Source organism: Polypterus senegalus, chromosome 6, assembly GCF_016835505.1.
Source record: "Polypterus senegalus isolate Bchr_013 chromosome 6, ASM1683550v1, whole genome shotgun sequence".
NCBI lineage: Eukaryota > Metazoa > Chordata > Cladistia > Polypteriformes > Polypteridae > Polypterus > Polypterus senegalus.
In genome coordinates this window covers 192,439,234-192,464,408 of record NC_053159.1, presented here as the reverse complement: position 1 = coordinate 192,464,408, position 25,175 = coordinate 192,439,234, and the positions used below count along the sequence as shown (strand labels likewise).

Here is a 25,175-nt window from a genome sequence, read left to right as displayed (position 1 = left end):
TATCCAAGTGTAGTGACTCTTCAGGCAAAAGCAACTGTCATTGGAGGGACTCCTTGTTAAAGTCGCAAAAAAACAAGAAGATTCCAGCGAGCCGACAGATAGCACGGATTCCGTTAGTCAGAGTGAAAGTCGTCCTACACAATAATCCTCCTCCTCCTCCCCTCCTCTCTCTCGTCTCCCTCACACCAGCCACGATTCTTTTCAAAGGTAAAGTGTAGGTTAATTTGTTTTACATATTTTTACTTTATATTTTCTATTAATCATTTTATTTGAATATTTTTGGGTTGTAGAACAAATCATCTGAGTTTCCATTATTTCTTACGAGGAAATTTGCTTTGCTATACGAGTGCTTTGGATTGCAAGCACATTTCTGGAACAAATTATACTCACAAACTGAGGCACCACTGTACAGCTACATCTTAGTACAGACTCGCCTCCCAGCACACTCACTGTCTGCATCACTGATCTTAAGCTATGGATGGAAAATCACTTTCTTCAAACGGAGGTTGTTGCTGGTAGGCCCAAACACCCGACGTCTCAGTTTCTATTGCTGGCGCACTCGTCACACCTGCTCCTGTCGTCAGACATCTTGGTGCTTTGTTTGATTCCTCACTTAATTTTGAGCTACTCATTAGCTCTCTTTCCAAAATGTCATTCTGTCTCCTCCATAACATTGCCCCCCTCCATCCATTTCGGTTCTTTTAACTCTTTCCGGGTGGGTGTCGACTTTTGTCGAAACTCGGGGTTAGAGAATGATAATCAGCTATAAACGGCGACAAAACGCGCCATTACGTTTTAGTTTGACTGTCTCTGTTAGAAAGTTAGCTTCATTTATTTTGACCTCGATTTCCTGTGCATGCATGACTTGCGAAGAGGAAACAACCTCTAAAATGGCAATGACATCTGGCGAGAGACCAATGCGAATGTGCCAAGCAAAATACTACACAGACGACGCTTTGCATATTACTGCTGAATCAGACTTTGATTTTGATGCAAGTGATCTGTAGATGGAGTTTGAAGATTAAAGTGAGGTACCAGCATAAGCTGTTCGGTCCCCAGCTCACCGTGGTGCTGAACGTGTTCATGTAGCTGATGCGCCCACGGCAACATTTGCCTGACACGACCGCAATTTACAATGACAAGAGGTACAAACCAAATTGCATCACACTGTGACTGCCCACCTGCCACGTGAAGACAACCAGGCAGCTGCACATTCCTGCTGGCCTTTGATCCATCCTGGCACAGCCGCCAGAGGACCTTTTGTGTTGATTTATGTGTGAAACCATTGCTTTGTGTGCTTTCCAGAAAACTTTGTTTGGAAAAAATATTCAGCCCTCAAAGTCTTAATGATGCTCAAACTCTGGTTCATTGTTTCATAATGTCTCGTATTGATTTCTGTAATCCCCTCTTCATCGGCCTCCATGCAAAATCTGCACAGAAACTTCAGCACATTCAGAATTCCGCAGCCAAACTCGGCGTTCTGCTCACATCTCCCCAGTTCTCTCCCAACTTCACTGGTTACCACTTTCATCAAGGGTTAAATTCAAGATTCTGCTTCTCACCTTCAAAGCCCTACATAACCTTTGTCCTCCTCTACCTCACTCAGCTCCATACACTCCTTGTCACTCTCTCAGGTCCTCGCTCAGTCATCTCCTTCCTGTCCCACGCACCAGACTCTCGGCTCCTTCAGTGTTATGGCCCCTCTTCCTCAGTCTCTCTGAGTTTGCTCCTCTTTCTCCATCTTTTCTCTTTGATGAACTTTGTCTTCTGTGATTTTTTTTCCCTCTCCTATGTATGTAAAGCAACCTTAGGTTTGTAAAAGGTGCTCTATAAATGCAACATATTATTATTATTATTATAATTTGAACCTAAAATCCTCAGTAGCACAGCTTACACCATAGCTGATGCACAAACGTTTGTTTTAGCATGTCACATGACACGTAAATATGACGTAACCAAACCAGATCTTGAATTAAAACCAAAATCGTGTCCAATTACCTGAGTGATAGTCACAGCCCATGTCCCGTTTACCAACGGAGCGCCAATCTTCCAGGACAGTTGTGCTCACCCCTTTTTGTGACAGCCAATAGCCTGCAGCCAGATGGCAGCTCCAGTGACCTCTGCCCTTTATTTCCTTTTTCCTTTCTGTTACTGAATGTAAAATACGAGACATCAGACAGACGAGCTTCTCTTCCGTTTGTGAGGTTCATAACATGCGTATTTGCTGCATTCATTCTTCACATTGTACTGCCGGCTGAATGCTCATTGGTTCTCACGTCTCGCACACAAAGAGCCCCTCTGACCAAAGAGAAGATCATACCTGTTTGATTTTATCTCGGCCTGTCACAGACTAGTAGCTCTCGGTCATTAGGTGTGCCACATTGGATGACTCGATGCACACATCACTTAATGGAAGGTAAGGGCAAGTGGCTTACAATTGCTGAGGGTGTATGCAGGTGGCCATGTGCGCTGGTGTGCTGCCTCAAGCCCAGAATCCCTTTGTCTTTTCAGCGTAACGCTCTGCAAGCGATTTCGCCGGCCACAATGGATGTCCTGATGAGGCTTCTGGCAGATTGTGACTCCCAGGAGGATCGGGACCCCGACGACATCAGCCGGAAAGCGGAGCTGACCCTGCTGTGCCTGACGGAGGTGGTGCAGGTGCTCCTGTCCAGCAGCTCTGACCAGCGGCAGGTGGAGATCAGCACGATCATGGAGAACTACTTCAAGCTGTTAAACTCGGATGCCTCCATGCTGCCGGCCAAGGCCAAGTCCAGGCAATGGGAGAACCACTTCATCGCACTGCAGATTCGGATGCTGAGTGAGTACTTTTTGGGGTCCACTGTGCTATGTTCCCCAAACTAAATTGTTAGTGGGCTGCATTGGTTACTGATGGGGAATAGGAGCAATAAATAATTGACTTAAATATAAAATGACGGGATTCCTCACCCTTAAACAAACAAAGAAACCTGACGACGTATCAAGAGTGAGGACCAGCGAATCCGTGAGTGGGCCATCGCAGGATCGGCAAGGGGAGCTTCTTATAAAATGAATTCAACAAACTGTGAATAAACTTGCAGGCATGTCGTTGTGATTGATGTGTTTCATTGAATTTTTCCAGGTTTCCCTCTAGCCAGAAAATTCGTTGTACAGCATTTGTGGGCGTCTCTAACCTACAGATTCCTATTTCTGATGTTGGTTTTGTGTTCAGAGGATTTATTTAATGGTTCAATATTTTTTTAACATCCTTTTTTGTTTTGATAATGGGCACCACAAAGTTGAAGGGTTTCGTGTCACCTGTTACAATGGTAAGGGCATCCCATGATGCACTGGAACTGTGTGGTGACAGAATTCATCAGCACAACCGAATAAAAGTCAGGATTACACAAAGCAATTATCTTAAATGTACAACATCGCGTCATCGGGTGCCATCTCACACTTAGCGATTCATTTGTGCAGTAAGACCATTGGACACAAACGTACCCTTCGATTTTTCTCATAACGTCTCTCATAAATAAGGAGTTTGTGTGATGTCGCACATTTAACAGCCCCTTTGTATGAATAGCTGATCAGAAGCGAGAATACTCAGAGTGATTTTTCTCACTTGTTATGACATCGGGAGATTGGGTGCCGACTCGCACTTAGCGACTTATTCTGACTGAAAGACCATCGGAGGAAGGCGTACTCTTCGATTTCCGTTACGTGTTACAACATCAGGAGTTCTGGTGACGCCTCACATTTAACAGCTCCTTGGTATGGATAGTCACTCGGAGGCAGGATTACACAAAGCGATTTTCTCATCTTACGACAGGGGTCCTCAATCACGGTCCTGGATGGCCGCAGTGGTTGCAGGTTTTTGCTCCAACCCAGTTGCTTAATAAGAAGCACTTATCGCTCCAGTAACACTTCTGCTTCATTTTAGTGGTGTCACTTGTTAAGATTTGGAACCCTTATTGCTTATTTTAGTCTTAAACAGCCGTATTCTTGTTTTTTAATTGCTTCTATTTGACAATAACATGCAAATGACTAATAGAGACCAGCATTTCTCCATTTCGCTTGTTACCATTCACACCTCTGTGTATTTATCGTGCACTAAAGGGTTTGATTAAATACTTGGAAGGAAAGTGAAGAGAAAAAAGTGAAGGACTGAGAATTACTCCTCCATTTTAGCCTTCAAATCATTTGGATGAGATCCTTAGAAAGGCGAAAGAAAATCGAGGATACAAGAATGAGCTGACATAGCAGAGTTAAATTACTAACAAGCCATGAAATGAAATTATTGGCAAGAATGGCTTTCTAATTAAGTAACCGGGTTAGAACAAAAACCTGAAGCCACTGCGGCCCTCCAGGACTGTGATTGAGGACCCCTGTTTTACGACATCGGGAGATCAGTGGCCTGCTCACACTTGGCGACTCTTTTGTGCTGAAACGTCATCGGGAGCCAGTGTACGCTATACATTTTTTTCCATGTGTTACGAAATGATGTGTTTGGATGCCCTTTCACATTTAAAGGCTTATTTGGATGGATGGATGGATACTTTATTAATCCCCAAGGGAAAATTCAAATACTCCAGCAGCAGCAGCATACTGATAATAACAATATTAAATTAAAGAGCAATACAAACAAAAAGCAGTGCAAGTTAAAAAATGCAGGGTGGAGAGTGCGAGGTGGGCAGGTTTAACAGACAATAACTTTGTATAATGTTAACGTTTACCAGCCGAGTCGCATAGTGTGGGGTCTCCTCAGTCTGTCAGTGGAGCAGGATGGTGACAGCAGTCTGTCGCTGAAGCTGCTCCTCTGTCTGGAGATGATCCTGTTCAGTGGATTCTCCATGATTGACACGAGTCTGCTCAGCGCCCGTCGCTGTGCCATGGATGTCAAACTGTCCAGCTCCGTGCCTACAATAGAGCCTGCCTTCCTCACCAGTTTGTCCAGGTGTGAGGCGTCCCTCATCTTTTTGCTGCCTCCCCAGCACACCACCATGTAGAAGAGGGCGTTCGCCACAACCGTCTGGTAGAACATCTGCAGCATCTTATTGCAGATGTTGAAGGACGCCAGCCTTCTAATGAAGTATAGTCGGCTCTGTCCTCTCTTACACAGATCATCAGTATTGGCAGTCCAGTCCAGTTTATCATCCAGCTGCACTCCCAGGTGTTTATAGGTCTGCACCCTCTGCACAGTCCCCTCTGATGATCACGGTAGCCGATCAGAGGCAGGCGCGCTCAAATCGATTTCCCCACTTGTTACGACATTGGGGGATCGGATGCCCTCTCACATTTAATGACTCATTTGTATGGATGGCCAATCAGAAGCAAGCATACATAAGGCGTTTTTCTCATCGGTTACGACATCTTTAGTAATGGTGCCCTCTCACACTTAACGATTCTCTTGTACGGATTTCCAATCAAAGGCAGGTGTCCACTGTGTGGATTTTTTTTTGGGCTCAGGAATGGTTGGAGGCCTTTTGTGTGGTCTCATGCCCGCTACCCGAGGCTCATGGTACTCCCGCAGTATGACCCTGAAGAATGATGTGATGTTTCGCTCTCAGTTTTATCTCCCTGTGATTAGCCCGTATCTTGTGGCCAGTGGCCTACATTATGTCAGCTGATGTGCTGAAAGTACAAACATGCGATGCTCTCAGCAATTTCAATCTGCCTGCCAGTGCTCCGCAGGATTTCTTCTTTGAACTCTGATCTTGCTGTACCTTAGAAGAAGGGTCCCTATAGCAGATGGCTCTTTTGTCACCACTTGACCGATTGGTCCTCCTCTTCAAGTGTCCACAGACATTTTGCAGTCAAGCTTGTAAAAGCGTAAAGGCTGATTTGCTTCCTGATTGGCCAGTGGAGATTGAAATATCAAATCAGCGTATCCCCTCACACCCGAGGAATGACACCTTTTCTGTTATCCTAATTAAAGCCACTGGGACCCCTGTAAGCTGCACAGATCAGGATGGAGCGTATCTCAGGAGTAGCAACTTTATGACTTTCAACCACTTTCTTCTGATTTTGTGCTGATTGGGAAAAGCAACTGGCCAGCCCAAGCTAAAATGGCAGCGTGTGTGCCTGTCCTGAGTGAAATGACCAGCAATGGGAGCCGATGTGTTCTTCACAACGTTCTTTTTCTGCTGAACTTTAACTCTCATCCCAACTGTCTGAACGCTAAGTGACGTTGCCTCTTTTCTTTCTCAGTTCACTGATTGGCTCCTCCACTGGCATGACAAGCTCATGTTCTCAATCTTGCTTTTATTAGCCGGCTTTGCTATCCCAGCAGCTCCCCTCGCTGTGCCTGACGGTTTTGTTGGATGCCGATTCTTGAATAGACGTCTGTTTGTTGCAAACAGTTTGGCGGGCGTTCAAACTTGTTGAAATTTTAGCTGCCTTGTTTTGCCTTTGGTGAGCAAACGGATTGCTAGCATAGTTTGAATACTTGCTCTTTAAAAATGACGTTATATTCCAAGAAAGCCACAGTCCCACGGTGCCCCCCTCTTCATTTAAGAAGGCAACGCTTCCAGCGTCCTCTCTGCTGCGCTCCTCTCCACAATGCTTTCAGATGAAGGACAGTTGTCTGGTCACTTAGATCCAAGTGTTAGTGAGACTGTCCCTTGAGACGCTAAGTGTGGCTGGCTGGATTAATGACGTCACATACAACAATTGTATTTAAACAAGAACTGAAAAGCTAAATGAAGAAGAAAGAAACCTGAGCCAACTCGTTAACCCTGGCCATGCCCTTAACATAAGCGATTCCGCCCTTGACTCCGTCTACTAGGTTTACGAGGGGCAGTCAAGCTAAAGTTAGAAAATGGAATGAACCTTCACAAAACTAATGATGTCATTCCTCATTGGAGTCTCCACCCTTCTCAATGCACTTGTGCCACTTGCTTGGTAGTGCCCAGATTCCAGCAGAATAAAAGGTTTTGTCTCGTCCTCGCCACCACTTGTGCACCGCTCGCTTTCTTCACGATGTCATCTGTCTTGAATCAACGACCACCCAGGTGTTTAAAGGGTGGAAATCACACGGTGCCAAATCTGGTGAATAAGGAGGATGTGGCAATACCTCAAACGTCAGCGTCTCCAGTCAAGACCCCTGGGCATGTAGTGTACGACAATTACTCCTTTATTGTCGAGGGGTACTATAGTCACTGGTGCAAGTTACTGTGACTTGCTGGAGACCAACGTGAAGCCTGCTATTCGATCCAAGCTTTGGGGACGGCTATCTCAAGGATAAGACAGTGCCCACCCGCCTGCCTGCACACTGCTAAGAACACCAAGGCTTGTCTGGAAAAACAGAAGTTTGACGTATTGCCACATCCTCCTTATTCACCAGATTTGGCACCGTGTGATTTCCACCCTTTAAACATCAGGGTGGTGGTCGATTCAAGACAGATGACGATGTGAAGAAAGCAAGCGGTGCACAAGTGGTGGCGAGGACGAGACAAAACCTTTTATTCTGCTGGAATCCGGGCACTGCCAGGCAGGTGGCGCAAGTGCATTGAGAAGGGTGGAGATAACATTGAGAAATTACATCATTAGTTTTGTGAAGGTTCACTCCATTTTCTATCTTTAGCTTGACTTCCCCTCGCAGCATCTCATTTTTAGCGATGGCACACCACGATTTTTTGACTTGCAGGGTTCACTTTTTCGTGTTCAGGCTTTGTGACGGCACATCTTCTAACCGATGTCTGCTGGGGCTCTGGTTACGCGTGACCTTTTGGTTTGTGATTCTCTGGCTCCATTTTTATCATGTCATGTCTTGGGCCTTGTTTATTAGGTCCTGTGATGACCGGTTACGGCCTTGACGTGTTTATTCTGGCCTCATTCTGTGTTTTCCCGATTCCAATTCCTTATTACAACTGCTGTTCTGCGCAGTTTAGCCCAGTCCTGAGGCAGTGGTGGCAGTTCAGGGAGAGGCATGGAAATCCGACCAGCAAGTTATGGAAGTTCTAGCATTCGTCTGAGATTTCCCGGACCAAATAATTTTCAGCTTGTACGCTAATCTTCAAATCATATATTTCTAGTTTCTAAACTGAAGTGGATTCTGATCGTCACAGAGGACGTGAATGGGTCGTTTGTTCACACTTCAAGGCTGGGAGCAGCCAGCATAGAAAAGTCTATTGTTAAAGTTGATGATTCGCATATATTCAAAGAGAATCGTGAGCATACAGTCCTGGCCAAACATTCGGAAAATGACGCAAGTGTTGGTTTTCACAAAGTTTACTGCTTCCGTTTTTTTAGATCTTTTTGTCAAATGTTCCTCTGGCGTACTGAAGTAGAATTACAAGCAGTTCAGAAGTTTCAAAGGCTTTGATTGATAATGACATGAAGTTTATGTGGCACAGAGTCAAGATTTGCACTGTTGGCCCTTCTTTCTTTTTCACAACCTCTGGCATTCACCCTGGCATGCTGTCCATCAACTTCTGGGCCCAATCCTGACTGATGGCAGTCCACTCTTATAGAATCAGAATTGGTGGGTTTTTGTTTGTCCACCCGCCTCTTGAGGATTGACCACAAGTTCTCAATGGGATTAAGGTTTGGGGAGTTTCCTGGCCATGGACCCCAAATGTCGATGTTTTGTTCCCCAAGCCACTTAGTTCTCACTTTCGCCATATGGCCCGGTGCTCCATCATGGTGGTCACCAAACTGTTCTTGGATGGTTGGGAGAAGTTACTCTCGGAGGATGTTTTGGTCCCATTCTTTATTCATGTCTCGGGATCATGGCACCACCAGGGCAGAGCTGGCTCAGGAATGGCAGCAGGCAAGTGTGAGTGAGGTGAAGATTTTTGTAGGACGGCCTGGTGGGAGTCGAGAAGGGCCACAAAGAAGAAGAACATCAGGGACAGACTGATATTCTGCAAAAGGTGCAGGGATTGGACTGCTGGGGGAAAGTCATTTTTCTCTGATGAATCCCCTTTCTGATTATTTGAGGCGTCCTGAGAAGAAAAGGTGAGTGCCACTACCATCAGTCCCATGTCACGCCAACAGTCATGTCACGGGGGGTTGCTTCTCAGCTAAGGCAGTGAGCTCACTCACAATTTGGCCTAAGAACACAGACATGAATAAAGAATGGGAGCAAAACATCCTCTGAGAGCAACTTCTCCCAACCATCCAAGACCAGTTTGGTGACCAACATGATGGAGCATCAGGCCATAAGGCGAAAGGGAGAACTAAGTGGCTTGGGGAACAAAGCATCGACATTTGGGGTCCATGGCCAGGAAACTCCCCAGACCTTCATAATCCCATTGAGAACTTGTGGTCAATCCTCAACAGGCAAAAACCCCAAAAAGTCTGACCAACTCCAAGCATTGATTATGAAAAAATGAGCAGCTGCCATCAGTCAGGATTGGGCCCAGAAGTTGATGGACAGACAGTCTGCCAGGGCGAATTGCAAAGGTCTTGAAAAAGAAAGAAGGGTCAACACTGCAGATATGGACTCGGTGCCACCTAAACTTCATGTCATTGTCAATCAAAGCCTTTGAAACTTCTGAACTGCTTGTAATTCTGCTTCAGTATCCCAGAGAAACATCTGACACAAAGACCTACTTTGTGAAAACCAATACTTGGGTTATTCTCCAAAATATTGGCCGTGACTGTATAAGAAAATAAACGTTACATATTGGTGCACGTTAGTATAGTAAGGGTTAAATCCCAAGAAGGCCTGTGCCTAAATAATTAAAATTTTTTTTTAGCAAGCTGGAAACCTCCAATATTTCATAAGTCAAGGTCAGATATGGAGAGAGGGGCTGACAGGCAACCCACCCACATGGTGAACATGAGCTGTGGACTGGAAATCCTGGGTGCGAGGAGGGGAGAGGGTCTGTCAAGTGGGCTAATTGGAGACAGAACCAAAGCCATGGGATGCTGGGAAGTCAGATATGGGGGACAGATGAGCCAATTGATAAGAACTGTAATAAAAGTAAGATGACCCCATCATCTGATTTGAGTCTGTGCGTACGTTGCACAATAACACACAAATCTGCCACCTGTCCGGAGACTCCCGAGTGACTTCTTTGGGCGAAGGTTGCCCTCTCCACTTCAGCACCAACTGCAGCTCTGACCCATCTTCTCTATTTTTCCCAGACTCCATCACGGACATGTTCAACTGCTCCGACCGGCCAGTCCTCCAAGCCGTCTACCTCAACAGCAACTGTTTTGAGCATCTCATCCGTCTGCTGCAGAACAGCAAGGTGCGTACTTGTCCCGTGTGTGTGTGGGGGCAGTGGCAGTGGCATGTGTGCTGCTGCTAGCCCCTCTCGCTTTCAGCCATCGTTACTCGGCCTTGAGCAGTGCTACCGTGCTTCCGGTTGACCTGCTGTGAATGTTGGGTAGCCAAGTGGCCTTCTGAAGTGCATGTCACATGTAGCGCTTCCCTGCTTCTGTATTTTTGTGGTAACGTCTGGCTTGTGCCTCCAGTGCAGGGCATCGGGCAGAAACATCAGCTACAAGAAGAGCGTCTTTGACATTACCAGGCTGCTCTTCAGCATGAAGGAAGGATGTGGCTTGGGGTCGATGTCCGCAGCGGCGTTCTGCTGCAAGTCTATGGGTCTTAAGAGTAAATTGTGGTGTGTGAGCTTCTAAACAAGATGGCCATGAGGTGGTCAACAAACTGCCCATCCAAGTCCTAGCAGAACCTTTAGCAGGGTTTAAAAGGAAAACGTTAGACGCAGGGCCACATGGTTGAAAAGTGTCACCTTCAGTCACAGTGCTGTGAAAAAGCATTTGCCCCGTCCTGATCTCCTCTGTTTTTGGGCGTTTGTCACAAAGAATGGCTGCCGATTTTATTACAAAATGCAAAACTAGATAAATAGAACCTGTGGAAACATAGAGCATCACTTCTACTGTAAATTGATGCTTAATATTCACTCACAGGCCACTTCTTTAGGTACACCTTGCTAGTGCCAGGTTGGACCCCCTTTTTGCCTTCAGAACCGCCGTAATTCTTTGTGGCGTACAGTTAATACGGTGCTGGAAACGTCCCTTAGGGACTTTGGTCCATATTGACATGGAGGCATCAATGGCTGCCATGACATCATCCAGGTGGGTGGTGGTTGAAGTGGATCCCCAGTGTCTATTGTCACCAACAGGTGGCACTCCTGCACCCCAATCAGCCAACACAATGACTTGGACACAAGTTTTAGTGAAGACAAAGGGTTTTATTGTGTAAACTCTCACACCCTCAATGTTTCCACGACTCAGAAAATGTAAATCACACTCACAGCAATCCTCCCATGTCTCCTCCACTCCCCCAGGTAAGCCTCGACTTCCTCCCCCTGACTCTGGCTCCCCGTATGAAAGCAGACTGCACCTTTTATACAAAACCCTGTAGTACTGCCGGTGTCCCAAAACTGTGGCTCAGGAGCACTTCTGGGTGTGTTTGCAGGCCCACAAAGTAGGGATCTCGAGTCCCTTCACCCATGGAACCCAGCAGGGCTGACCCAAACAACAACATTTATTTACTCATATATGGCACATTTTCATGCAAATGGTGCAGCTCAAGGTGCTTTACAAGATGAAGAAAGAAAAGTTGATATGAAACAAAAGTAAGATTAGACAATACTAAATAACCAAGAATAACATAAGGTCTGATGGCTGGGAGAATAAAAAAAACAAGAAAAATCCAGATGGTTCCGGAGAAAAGAAAAAAAAAACAAAATCTCCAGGGGGTTTCAAGGCCAAGAACTGGGTGAAGAACTTCAATTATCCCTGGGTACCCACGTGGTACCGTAGCCCAGGAAGGCTGCCACCTAGCGTGTTGGGGAGATGATGACCTGATTACATTGCCTTCCCATGTCCTACCGTGAAGTCCCTGCAGGTTAAGGATCCCAGACCAACTCTGGCCAGGATGCCAGTCCCAGCATGCCATGCCTCACACTATGTAAACCTCTTTGAGTTGTGAGATAAGCTCTCTCTATATATGTAAGTCATTATTAATAAGGAGCCAAAACACAAAAGCAAGCCTGCAACTGAATGGCTCAGAGGTTTTAAGGCCCGATCAAAGTTCTGACTTGAATCCCGTGGAGATGCTGTGGCAGGACCTAAACTGAGCAGCGCCCACATGTCTAAATTAAAGCAAAGAAGAGTGGGTGAGAAAATGACGGGAAGTGTTCAGCTGTGCACATAACTGCTAAAGATTCTGCAGCCAAAATCGAGAATGTAGGGGGCAATGACTTTTTCACATTAGGGTGTTGGATAACTTTGTTCCTTAAATGAGGAGAAGTCCAGATATTAAGACCACTGAGTGTTCATTTACGTTCCGTGTATCTTAATATTAAATTTTCTGAAGCCATTCATTGTGACAAATGTACAAAAATGGGGGATATTAGGAAGGGGGCCATTACTTTGTCAAAGTTCTGTCATGAGATTGGGGGGGGCGTTAATTTTTCACAGCTCTGCTGTGAGATTGGGTTACGAGTTGGGGTGGGGGTCTAAAGGTCAGATGGTGGCAGGGGGGGGCAGTCGGTGTTCACATTTGCTCGTTCGGGCACTGACCTCGCCGTGTCACTTGTTGTTCATTCAACAGCTGCTTGTAAACGCTCGATGTAACTCGGCCGACAAGACTGAGAAAGATCTTGCCAACCAATTACTGACAGAGGCCCAGGTATTCACAACAATCCTCACTTTCACCACAGCCTTCAGGGCGACCGCACAACCATTCCAGTGCCGACTCTTCCTTTCTTTTCACGGAGGTAGTGCTGTGGTCAACGTGCATGTGGCCTGTGGCTGCCCAGATGGACATGACATATGGGGGGCCCTGCTGGCTCTGCCTCGGCTTCCACTGGCAAAATTATGGTAGGGGTGGAGGTGGTGGTGGCCATAAGAGACTCCCTAACAGCTGACTGAAATAGCAGACATGTTGCGTTTATTTTTGGTACGGCGCCCTCCACTGAGTGCAGGTTGTTAACTGGGGTTTACAGGTAAAGTGCATTCAGTTTCCATTTATGAGCTCAGCAGACGCTTTTATCCAAAGCGACTTACAAAATCGAGCAAACGTCAGTCTGAGGACAGTGTAGGAACAAATGTGACAGGACAAGGTGACAAAATTGATCATCACTTGCGAAGAGTTTGCAACAAATTGCTGGCAACTTACACTTCCAGAACTGAACTGGTCAGGTAGATGGACATTCACAGAACAAGAGGGTCTTCTTAAAACACACTGAGGGAGTCAGAATTTGGAATGGCGGTGGGCGGCTTGTTCCACCGCTCAGCAGCTACACGTCTGAGTTGAGATTTGATACAACGCTAAGGTGGCATCTGTTCACTAGCCGAGCAGAGGACCTCACAAGTGTCTCCACATATACAGGAGCTGACCGCTTGACTACTCTGTGGACAAGCATCAGGGATTTGAACTTCATACGTGCCACCACAGGGAGCCAAAGTGCCGTTGCATTTAAAATTATCCATCGTGGCGTGGTGACACGTGCCAGTACTGCTGCCAGCAGAGAGTTGCATTAAGTCCAGATGTGACAAGACCAAAGCCTGGACCAGAAGTTGTGCTACAGAGTCTTTTTAGATACAGTCTGATTGTCGGATGTTGTATAGAATGAATCTGCATGAAGCACCATGGCTAGTGAAGGACAGCTGGGCAGACCTGGCAGGTGTTGGTGGTGATAAGCCAAGCTAAGCAGATGTCAGGTCAGGTTAGGTCAGGTCAGGTTGGGGAGCCTGCACTGGTACAGCATACAGCACCCACCACACGACCAAACAGACCAGGATCCTAGTTGGTGACTTTAAAAGGACTTCATCAAGAACACGGGGACGCAGTTGGAAACTCGTTAAAGGCTCCTTTCACACAAATGTTAGAAAATGTTTGTTCACTCAAAAAACACAAAACATACAGTGGAATAAATTACCAGATAGGACTGTAAGGACCTTCAAGTCTCGAATTCAACAACTCTGTGATGACCAGTATGATGTGCTGGGGCGGTAACATCACTTCAAGGGAGGCCTGCCAAGTCAACAAGCTAATTTATGGCGAGCCCTCTTGTCCCACTGGAGGTGGTAGTGGAGCAGAGAATGAGGACAAAACCGTAACTGACGCTCCCTCACAATGCAGGTCATGTGCCTCATTCAGGACCAGCGGTACCCAAGGATTCTCCAAAGAGATACCAAAGGAGTCCAGTCTTCGTCTCAGGTCACTGGACAGCATACGTGTCTTCCAACCCTTTAGCAAGACAGGAAGCGACCTAGAATAAGAAGAAGGCCCATCTTTCTCAGATTGAGCTGGAGATGATGTTCCTACATCCAACTAGCTGGCACCGTGTGGTCCTGTGGAAGGAATGACAGGTGCAACTGCGTATCGTCAATATAGCTCCTGTAAGAAAAACCAAGGGACACGATGATGAGGCTTAGTGAGAAGATGTATAAAGAGAAAACGTGAGGGCCCAGCACTGATTCTTGGGGTACCCCAACCCATTTGCTTGTGTGATGCACCCTTGACATCTCTCCATGCCAGGACACACGGTGGGATCTGCCCAAGAGGTAGGACTCAAATCACCTGCTGCTTGTCTTGGTGATGCCAAGGTCAGAGTGGGTGATAAGGTGGATCTGTTGGTTCACCATATCAAATCTAGCAGGATGAGGCAATTCCAGACTTTAATTCCATAATGAGGACCCATAAAGACAGAGAGGAAAGCAAATGAACCGCAGACTGGTCACGAGTTGGACTTGTACAGCATGTAGCTGCACATAATTTTGATATTGCAGGAAAAGACTGAAACCCGGATTGAGATGATGCCACTGGAAATTAAGGGGAAGTGCATTTAAGACTGGAGCCAGGAAGCTTTATTTTGCTACAGTGCAATTTTTGTAATTTATTCATAACGCTCTTATGGTGCCCTTTGTGTGACTAGTCGAGTTGTTGACAGTATTTCCCCCTCTAGAGGGCATTTTGAGTTTTTTTTTTTTTTTTTTTTGAATTTCGTGCTTAGGAATGCTCAAGTTCTTAACACGGAAAAAATACTTTAAGCAAAAGAGATCTGGAAAAGAAACAAAGACAGGGAACACAACCTGGCAAACACATGACAGCGTGATCACATGATCATATAAGGCGCAGCTATGTAAGGTCAGCATCGTCAACGCACTTTGTCCAAGATTGTGGATGTGCATTGTAAACTTTTTACTGCGCCATTCAGTTTCTTCTGTCCAATTAGGACTTTAACTTTGGACGGCTTTTGACAACGTGCTATACATTTTTGACCGCTTTGGGCCCTGCTCGTGCTTTTGACAATGCGTTTCATCTCCTGCTGTAGCTTTTCTTTTCTTTTGCCTTCCGGGCCTGCCAGTCTGCTCTTTATGGCAGATCATGAATAAATTTGGGATCACTGGCTAAACACAAAGTTTTAAAATAATAAGCAGGGAGTGCTGGGTAGCAGAGCCAGTTTAAAATAAACACAAGAGAGTCAAGTCACACAGCCCGTTATAAATAGACCGCCTCCGTCCATTTTCTGAGTGCCTGGCTGTCGGTTCTCAGAGAAGGGCTAGTCTCGGGCAAACTGCCAGTCCAGCTTGGGCTGCACACACTAAACAAACGGTACCTTCTGATAAGTTTGTTCCTGTACGGTGCTCTCCAACGAGTTCAGGCTCGGGGCACTGACACGCGTCCTCAGATTAAACTTGATAACCGTCAAGTGTATTTGCATACATAAACTCGCACATGAGACGTGATGAAGAGCGCAGCGCCGCTAATAAAGAGCCCCAGCCTTCTAAATGAAATTTCCAAATTCTGAGTAAACCAGAAGCAGCGGCCCATCACCTCCTTAAATACGATTAGGTTGGTCAGGCCAGAAAGTTTAATGTACCCCATGGAGAAAATGAGATAAGGAACGATTAAAGAACCAATGAAGCGCCACAAACCGGAGCATCAGAGTTCAGTCACCATGGCTTCAGACCAAGCAGGGCTGATGGAATTCTATGAAGGAGCCACAAAAGTAGAAGATAAGGGAGGTGCATAGGATGTCATTCATCTTAATCTTCAGGAGGTGCCACGTGAGAAGCTTCTGATTAAAACCACAAGAAGTGACCTTTTAGGGTGCGGTGTGTAGGTGGATACTGTCACAATGATGGCCAGCCCCATGTACTGAAAAAAAGAAACACGTCTTTGCAAGATGGAGTCCACAACTGAACTGACTAACGGTATAGGAAGGCTGCTTTATTTACATGCGACAGACAGAGGTGGGAATTCAGGGACCAGAACCGGAAGTGAGATCATCAGGAGGAGGGCTTTGGGAGGTGGAAGTGATGTCATCCGGAAGCAGCACTTGTAGCCGGAAAGCCTCTTTACTAGGCAGGTTCTTCGGTTGGTCTGCAGAGGTACGAAGGGAGAGAGGATTAGATGACGGCGCCAGCCCCTGGCTCGGCTGAGAAACAACATTATTTGAACTTTGAAACCGTCTCCCATGCATGCACGCCTGTGTGACAGTACGAAATTGGCTCAAACACCAGGAGCAAAGGGTTATGGGAAGAGGAACCACTTCAGAATGAAGTGATGACCAGCAGTGGCTATTTCACTGGGGCTGTGGCTCTTTTCAGTATACATAAACGATTTGGACAAGACCATAAAGAACAAAGATGGTCAGGTTTACAAGTGAGAATCAAACGAGGTGGAAGGACAGAAAATGGAGAATCGGCTGAATTGTTACAGAGGGACTTGGGCAGCATGCAGACCTGGCAAAGCAAAAGTAAAGCGTTACAAGTAGGAAGTAAAAATGGTAGAGTGGAATACACAGTAGGGGGTCTGAAACTTGAAAGTTCACCTCATGAGAAGGAGGCATAGTGGACTGATGTGATGAAGAAGCCTAACATGGTGTTAGGTTAGATAGCGCCCTGATGTGTACAGTACAAGTAAATGGAAGCCTGAACCTTGAAAGTACACCTCATGAGAAGGACTTGGGAGTCGTAGAGAACTCCTCACTATCAACATCAAGATGGTCTACAGAAGCCATTGAAAGGTTTAGCAGAATGCTAAGTTGTATAACGCCTTGATGTGAGGAGCCCAAGTCACTGGAGGCTGTCGTTAAGTCGCATCACACACTAGCGAGGTCTCGTCTGGAGTTCTGTGTACAGTTTTGGTCTCCACTTTACAAAAAAGACTTGGCAGCCCCAGAAAAATTCCACAGAAAGGCGATGAGGCTGATGATACGACTGCAAGGTGTGAACTATGATGAGGAGCCGAGTTTTTCAGTTTAAGAGAACAGAGATGAAGAGGATACCCGACTGGAGTGTGTAAAATTCTGAAGGGAATTAGTCCAGTGGATCGAGACGGTGACTTTAAAATGAGTTCATCAAGAACACGGGGACACCGTTGGAAACACGTTAAAGGTGGATTTCACACAAGTGTTAGAAAGTGTTCACTAAAAAAAAAAACAAAAAGCATACAGTTAAGATATGTGGAATAAATTACCAGGTAGGGCCACAGGGACCTTCAAGTCTTGAATTCAACAACTGTGTGATGGCCAGTATGGTGTGCTGGGCCCGTAACATCACTTCCAAGTCAAGAAGCTAATTTACGGCGAGCCCTCTTGTCCCGCTGGAGGTGGTAGTGGAGCAGCAAATGAGGACAAAATGGAGTGCCATTATGAGCAAAGCTGCACACCACCACACACAAATGCTTCTCCGCTTACGTAAAGAGGCTAAGAGGTGACGTGATTGAAGTGTGTCAAATTATGAAGGGAATCGGGACCGTGGAGCCCAGTTGTTACTTTAAAATAAATTCTTCAACGAGGTTACAGGGGCACCCTTGGTAACTTGTTAAGGGCAAATTTCACAAAAGTTTTCGAATGTTTTTCAAAGTGAATCCCCAAGCAGTATGGTGGACAGTAGAACTTTAGGGACCTTCAGATCTCGACTTGATGTTATTTTGGAGTGGCCTGTCCTCATCACAATTGTTCTGATGAAACCTAAATGGAGATGCTAATCTGCCCATGCCCATAATACACAATGGATGGTTTGATACACAATGGATTTAGGAGTCAGAGTGGACTCTAAGCTGTCGACGTCCAGTCAGTGTTCAGAAGCCATTGAGAAGGCTAACAATGTCAGGTTATATAGCGCCTTGGTGTGTGGAGTACAAGTCACAGGAGGTTCTGCTCAAGCTTTATAGCACACTGGTGAGGCCTCATCTGGAGTCCTGGGTGCATTTTACGACTCCATAAAGACATAGCAGCACAAGAAAAAGGTCTTGAGAAGAGCAACTAGGCTGATTCAGGGCTACAGAGGACGAGTTAAGAGGAAGATTAAAAGAGCTGAGCCTTCACAGTGATGAAGAGGAGACCTGAGTGAAGTGTTTAAAATGATGGTGAAGGGAATTAATCCAGTGGATCAAGAAGGTGACTTTAAAATGAGTTCAACAAGACCACAGTTGGAAACTTGTTAAGTGGAAATTTCGCACAAACATTAAAAAGTTTTTCTTTACACAAAGAACAATAGACACTTGGAATAAGCGGCCAAGTAGTGTGATGGACAGTAAGACGTTAGGGACTTTTAAAACTCGACTTGTTGTTTGTTTGGGAGAAATAAGTGGACAGGACTGGCGAGCTTTGTTGGGCTGAATGGCCTGTCCTCGTCCAGAGTGTTCTAATAAGTAAACCTAACGAAGGGGTCCATTCATAAAATAGCACCACCAGTCAGATTTTAGTGGATTGTGGCTCTTGAGTGTCCAAGTCCAGTTCACTATAACTCCCTTCTGTACCGTGGATCTCGTCTAAAGCACCGGCTCCTTGGGGGTCCTTCCAGGTTTATAGTCTTCTAGGGTCCTAATTGTCAAGTGTACAGAATTCAGTGAGATTCTTCATTTGCATGTGCTACTCAACTTGCAACCCAACCTGTCTTGTCTCCAGCACCTCCATTATTGAGTAGAACTACCTGACCTCGAAAGTTCTGTCGTCTTTACCTGAGAAATCTCACATCTCACAATGTTCTTGTTACGTAAGAGTCATTAACTTAAAAAAAAACGTCAGTATTAACCCTGGGTAAGTGGGTTAGGAAGGTAGACGGGCTCATCATATGTGGCTTTGTTATGTAGATAGATAAGAAAGACGTCATATTTTGAGTTCATAGGTCGTCGTCGTTCAATGTACAAAGTATTGTGAAATGTTTACTTCATGTGCTAATCCAAGTGCAACTCATCGTCATTCTTCAGTGCCAACATCAGCGAGTGGAGCGACCTGACCTCAAATATCAGAAAAATCTGACATGTTTGTCTTATAAGGATCATCAACATTGATTAATATAGGAGACCTCAACATTAACCCTGGACCTGGATAAACAAGTTCAGAAGATGGATGGTTGGATGGGCTCAGCGTCTATAGCTCTCATTAAATGTTAGATAGACATGACAGGAGAGTTTCTAGAGTCTTTGTTGTCCCCTGTACAAAGAAAAGTGAAATTTGTATCTGCAAGTGCTAATCAACACGTCGTCACTCTGCAGCGCCGTCATGCACGAGTAGAGCCACCGGACCCCCAAATGTTTGTCTTACCTGACCTGAGCACATTTGTCGTTGCCCACCAGCGACTGATTTTATGCCAAATGTGATCTCCTTTTGATTTCCCCCTTTGTCCTCAATGCTTGGCCTAAACCAGCAGCACTGCCAGTGGAAAGCTGCGCTCCTCTCAGTTAGAAATGCCAGCTGAGGGCACATTGGAGGAGGCACTTCACCTGCCCTCGGTCGTCAGAGCCGTGCCACAAGACCACAGCAGGGACCACCCCACTCCACTCATCATGGCATGTTGCTCTTCATTGTTGTGTTTTTTTTTGGGGGGGGGGTGGTAATTCATCTTGGTGGTCTCATGTGAGGCTTGTGGGTTCATTCTTCAGCCGGTCTGTCTTTGTTGTGTCTGCCATGGGTGCCAGGGAGATGCGTGGGGTGCCTGCTGTAGTGCCAGTCAGCTTGGCTTGAGTTTCCTGACTGCAGGGGTGTCGGGCCTGCAGGCAGGAATGGCCGCACTCTGAGTTTGTCTGTTCACACGGGGGCTTCTTGTGTTTGCCTGGCCAGCAGGACTTAACCCCTTGAGCACCAGAGCCTACTTATTCTTCATATGTGACTCAAATGGTTAAGGATCCTGGGTAGGCTATGGTGGTGGTGGAGGAGGTGGTGGACAAGAAGGTGAGCTTCTTCTGGGGAGGTTGAACTTTATACTTAAAATCACTCTAAGGTGGAAGTTCCAAAATGAGTGTCCGACATCGGGGTCCATCTGTGGATGACCAGACCTTACTCGCTGTCTTGGCATGTTTTCCATCTTTTGTCTGTCTCTTCAGGTACTTCATGGACGGCTGGATTGTCTGGCAATCTCGGCAATCAAGACCCTTACCACGGTGATGCTGAAGTCCCCAGCTGCTAAGGTACATTTGTTGACTGTTTAGGCCGATACCTCTCCATGTGCTGTAATGCACTTGGCATGCCTGCTGGACCTTACATCTTGCCTGTTCCCCTTCAGGAAGTCTTTAAAGAGAGAATTGGCTACACACACTTGCATGAAGTGTTGAAATCGCTGGGTCAACCATCACGGGAGCTGCTTCAGGAGCTGATGAACATGGTGAGTGTGTATGGAGGTCACAGGCCACTTGTCATCATCTTCACCAGCATTGTCCACATTGTGCCTTCTGGAAGCACTTCTGGGCCAGGAAGAACCTCTCTAGTGGCATCTGAGGACCCAAACAGGGCTGCCCACCAGAAATTCAGTGCAGCCCTATGTGTGTCAGATACCAGAGTGATGTTGCCACCCAGTGTACTGAGTTAACACCTGCCCCGGAATGTAGTCTCCCGCCATCCTTCCACTGTGATGGCTTCCCAGCTGGCAAGGGTACCACCAACCAACCCGCCCATATCCTATTATACAACCTCTTTAGTCTCGACTGTCGTCGGTCTTATTATTTTTAGTTATTGCAGTTCCCCATGCTGTATGATATTGAATGATTTTTGTGTGTGTTTTTATTTGTATTCATAATTGAGTTCATTCAGCTTATTTTGAGTCATATAATTGTTTGTGCCCTCCCCCACCATAACCTATCATCTATAAGGGAGGAGCAAAAGCTTTAGATTTATCAAAAATTTCGATGTCCAGTTTTCGAAAGATTTCAACGTTTTAGGGAGTGTGTTTGTGTGTCACATTTTCTTGAAGATGAATCTCAAGACGTCTGAAATTAAGCATGTTCAACAAGAACACTGAGACACGGTTATAAACTCGTTAAGGGTAAATTTTCTTCTCTCGGACAACCACAAAACCAAGTAGTGTGATAGAGTGCAGGCGCAATAGGGACCTTGGGTCGGGTCTTGTGAACAGCTTGTTCTCATCGACTTGTTCCAATCGATCTTCAGATATGAGCATCCTATAATTCGGGCCATGTGAGGGCTTTTATTTTGATACAATCACATTGGAGATAGTACTGGAAGGACTTTTTTTTGCGCTTTGCTCCCTCCCCTACCCTAACCTATTGTCAGTGGGGGAGAATCATCAAACATTTCGATCTCCGGTTTTCAACGGATTTCTGATGTTTTAGGGACCCCGATATTGAAAACTTTGATATCTTGATGATGGGTGTGTGTCTGTCCATTTGTCTGTGTGTCACAGTTTATTGAGGACGGTCTTGGAGCTAAAATGGCTTGGTGGAAAAATCCCACAACTGAAATTTCAGCCTGTTATGAGATGACGATGTGCTGATTAGTTTTTGAGGCAAATCGTGCAAGAGAAAGAGGCCCTGGAGAGGAACCCTCAGAGACCGTAATTCTGCAATTAATTCTGAATTCTTCAGAAATAATCTTCACTTATTTCACCATCATTAAAAATGCATCAAACACAAAAGTAAATGGGACCACAAGACTGCCTTGGCCATTCTGGCCCTAGAATGTTGGTGACTCCAACCAGCAGAACTTTGTAAAGAACAAATTTTGATCAGCATGTCCCAATTTGGGGACACAACAAGACAGACCTGCTCTGCCCAGATATTAATGGCTTTAAATGTAAACCTGAAATACAACTGGGAGGGTGTGACTCCATCTTACTTATGAGACAGCAGAAGCTCTCTTATTCTACAGGTCAGATGTTCTTGTGCAAGTTTTGGGGACTGTAGTTTTTATTTTTCATGATCTTTTGCAAAGTTTTGATTTCCGCTTGGGGACAGGTACAGTATTATCTATCCATCCGTCCATCCATCCTTTCCCATGGCCCCCTTACTTCAAGAATCAACCTCTCCTTTTAGGTGTTAAATCGGCTCCTTCTGCTCCTTCTTTTCCAGGCCGTTGAAGGTGACCACACCTCTGTTGGCCTCCTGGGAATCAGCAATGTCCAGCCTCTGCTGCTGCTCATACGCTGGCTGCCGGACCTCGCCTCGCATGACCTTCAGATTTTCATCTCTGACTGGCTAAAAAGAATCTGCAGCATCAACCGCCAGAGTCGCACCATCTGCGTCAATGCCTCTATGGTCATCTGCCTCCTGGACACCTTGGCCTACCACAGCTGCCTTCATCGCACGTGTGCCGAGAACGTGATCAGTCTCCTCGGCTCCTTGGGCAGCCAGTCGCTGAGCTCGGTAGAGCTGCGCCAGCTCCTGAGACTCTTGCGGACGGAAGAAGCTAAGCAGACCCACCCTTATGTCGTGCCGATGATGAGGGCGATCCTGGGCATGGCACGCAAGCAAGAGTTTGAGAACGCACTGCAGTATTTCGACTTGTCCCCCAGCATGGCGGGGATCTCTCTGCCCAGCATCCAGCGTTGGCCCGGCTATGCCTTCAGCTTCTACGCCTGGCTTTGCCTGGATCAGGAGCAGCAGGTCCCTGGGCTTTTCAGCAAAGGAGGGAAGAGGAAGCAGTTGTACAGGTATGACAGGTTTGGGGGACTTTGGCGAACCTGACAGCCCATGCCCTATGGACAGCATGATAGGGAAACCTCCTCATGGTTAGGCAGAGAAAGAAAATGGGAGTAAAGGGAGCAGATGGAGTGAGTGGGCCGATGACAAAAGTGCAGGCCGGGATCAGGTAAACGAGAGAGTCGGATTGTGTCCTGATGTACGCGAGATCAGCAAAAGAAAACATTGGGAGATAAAAAGACCCAAATAAGGGGTGTGCAGAATTGTATTCGCGGTCACAGGGGAAGAAGGACAGAAACCTGGTGGGATGAGGAGTTAAATGTAAAGACCAAAGATCAAAACCTGAATTGTGGTCGACATAAAAAGGGGTGAAAAGCGCAAGCAGTGCTAACTGACTGAGGCAGGAGTCATTCTACAGCGATTCTGAGTTGCAGCTTTCATTTTTACGCAATCTTAGCGTGTTGGGGACGGTCGCAGCATGCTCCCATGACACCCCAGCTATACTGTCCTAGGGGCACACCATGACATTGTCAGTCACGTTTGTCTTGGGGACGACTCCTTTGGGTGCTCAGGTGGAAGTGAAGTGCATAAGAATGTGGCCAGAAGGAAAGTGGGCAGACCGAAAAGAGACTCGTCTGTGTAACGGCTTGTGTTCGTTGAGCCATGACAGAATAGAAAAAAAAGATGGGCCAAGATCGTGGAAAGTATTCATACAGCCACCGGTGCTGTCGGATGGCTGTCAAAATTCAGTGAGCTCTCAGTGCCTTGGGAATTTGATATTGTGCAGAAAATCGTGAGCAGTTGTGTAATCTGACATCCTCAAGGTGAAGAGTTTAGTTTTATCGACTAGATAGCAGCAAAGACTGCCTGATGAATGAGTCGCTCCGAGAACAGTGAGCGCAGACACGGCACTTGGTGAGCACTTTGGTCTCATCTCCCAGCAGCTTCGTCCATTTGCACGTCCCTCTCTGTCTCAGAGGTACCTCGCATGCCCACTATCCACCAGCTCCATGAGACTCGCTGGCGACCACACACCCCTGTAGATGTAGACATGTCCGACGTGATCTACCATGGCAATCATGGAGCTGCTGTTACGCCAGCTTCTTCTGGTACTTCTGTCTTCCTCTGACAGTTCTGGTCCACCTGCAGAGTTTGTCTCTCACAGATTTAGACCGAGGTGTGCTACTCCCATTATTTCCAAGGGCACACCTGGGAAGGTCTCATGGTGCACTCTGCCACGGCACACTGGTTGGAAAACACTGCAGTATGGCATCAAATCCTGGCAGTCACTCCTGTTAAAGGTCACCATCTGCAGAGATTTGTTTTGTGTGTTGCTGAAGACTCGGGCTCTGCACTGCCAGGTGAGGATTTTGAGCTGTCAGAAGGAGGTGACAACAAGAGTGCAGCTGAAGTGCAGCGTCAGCCATGCGACCCGAATTGAAAAACAAGACTGAGACTGAGCAGGGCCAGCAGCTGGCTGCCTTAAAAGATCTCGTACGCTTCAGAAAGATCACATATTGAGTGTTCGTGTTTGTTAGTTGCATGTTAGCCACAGTTTGAGGAGTAAACAAGTTGTTTGACTTTTTCCATGAAAGTGTGTTTTTCTGGAAGAAATCGGCCAATGATCATCCCAAAACGAAAATTATAAAATCAACCTCAAAGGAGTGTGTTTTATCTTGGTAGAGTAATATATATGTATTGTTCTACGTTCCCCTATTGTATTATTAATAATGTAGTCTTAGAATGCCTAATCTCACAGACTTACCACTGTATATAAGATCTTATTTTATATAACTTCTCCCCACCTTCCCTTCTATATCTATAACCTCAGGCAATTAGATGTAGTAAAAAGACAAGCAGGAGTTAAGTTACACATAAAATAATGTATTACTGATAATATTCAGAAATAATAACAAAATGCAAAGTACATTTAAATATTGACAACCATACAACCTGATTAAATGGTGATGTGTAATTCAGGTGGCACACAGACTTGTAGTTACTTCAAATGTCTCTAGTTAAGGCATCGTTGGTGCTCAGCTTTCAGCCACATGTCTGTTCAATATGGCTGCTGAGCTGTGCTCTTCATTGTGTGGTCTTCATCATCACAGGTTAGCAAGAGAGATGCTTCTTCATCATATGTGGGTCAGAGAGAGAGAATGTGGTTGAGCAAGCAAAGTTATAGGTTTTCTGTCCAACCCCTCCAGCCAATCCAGACAGCCATATCTCAGACCAATGGGAGAAATAGTACATCTTAACACCTGCAACCCCCCAAGACCATATGTTAAGCTAACCTGGCTTTGTGTGGGGGATGAGAGAAAGACTTTAGCAAAGAAACACTCGCCAAACTGGTTTAAGACACATCCCCCCCAAATCCTGTCATAAA

At 46.1% G+C, this 25,175-nt stretch overlaps 1 protein-coding gene across 2 annotated transcripts in view; it reads left to right on the top strand.

Moving 5' to 3' along the window:
- Positions 1 to 25,175, top strand: part of nbeal1 (neurobeachin-like 1) — a 128,139-nt gene that overhangs the window by 38,951 nt on the left and 64,013 nt on the right. The window contains exons 9-14 of one of the 2 annotated variants that reach the window (XM_039757801.1): positions 2,512 to 2,818; positions 10,072 to 10,178; positions 12,512 to 12,589; positions 20,243 to 20,326; positions 20,422 to 20,520; positions 22,220 to 22,800. In XM_039757801.1, the coding sequence (XP_039613735.1) occupies positions 2,512 to 2,818; positions 10,072 to 10,178; positions 12,512 to 12,589; positions 20,243 to 20,326; positions 20,422 to 20,520; positions 22,220 to 22,800 (1,256 nt within the window). The remainder of the gene's footprint in view (positions 1 to 2,511; positions 2,819 to 10,071; positions 10,179 to 12,511; positions 12,590 to 20,242; positions 20,327 to 20,421; positions 20,521 to 22,219; positions 22,801 to 25,175) is intronic. The other variant, XM_039757802.1, reaches the window with a different exon arrangement.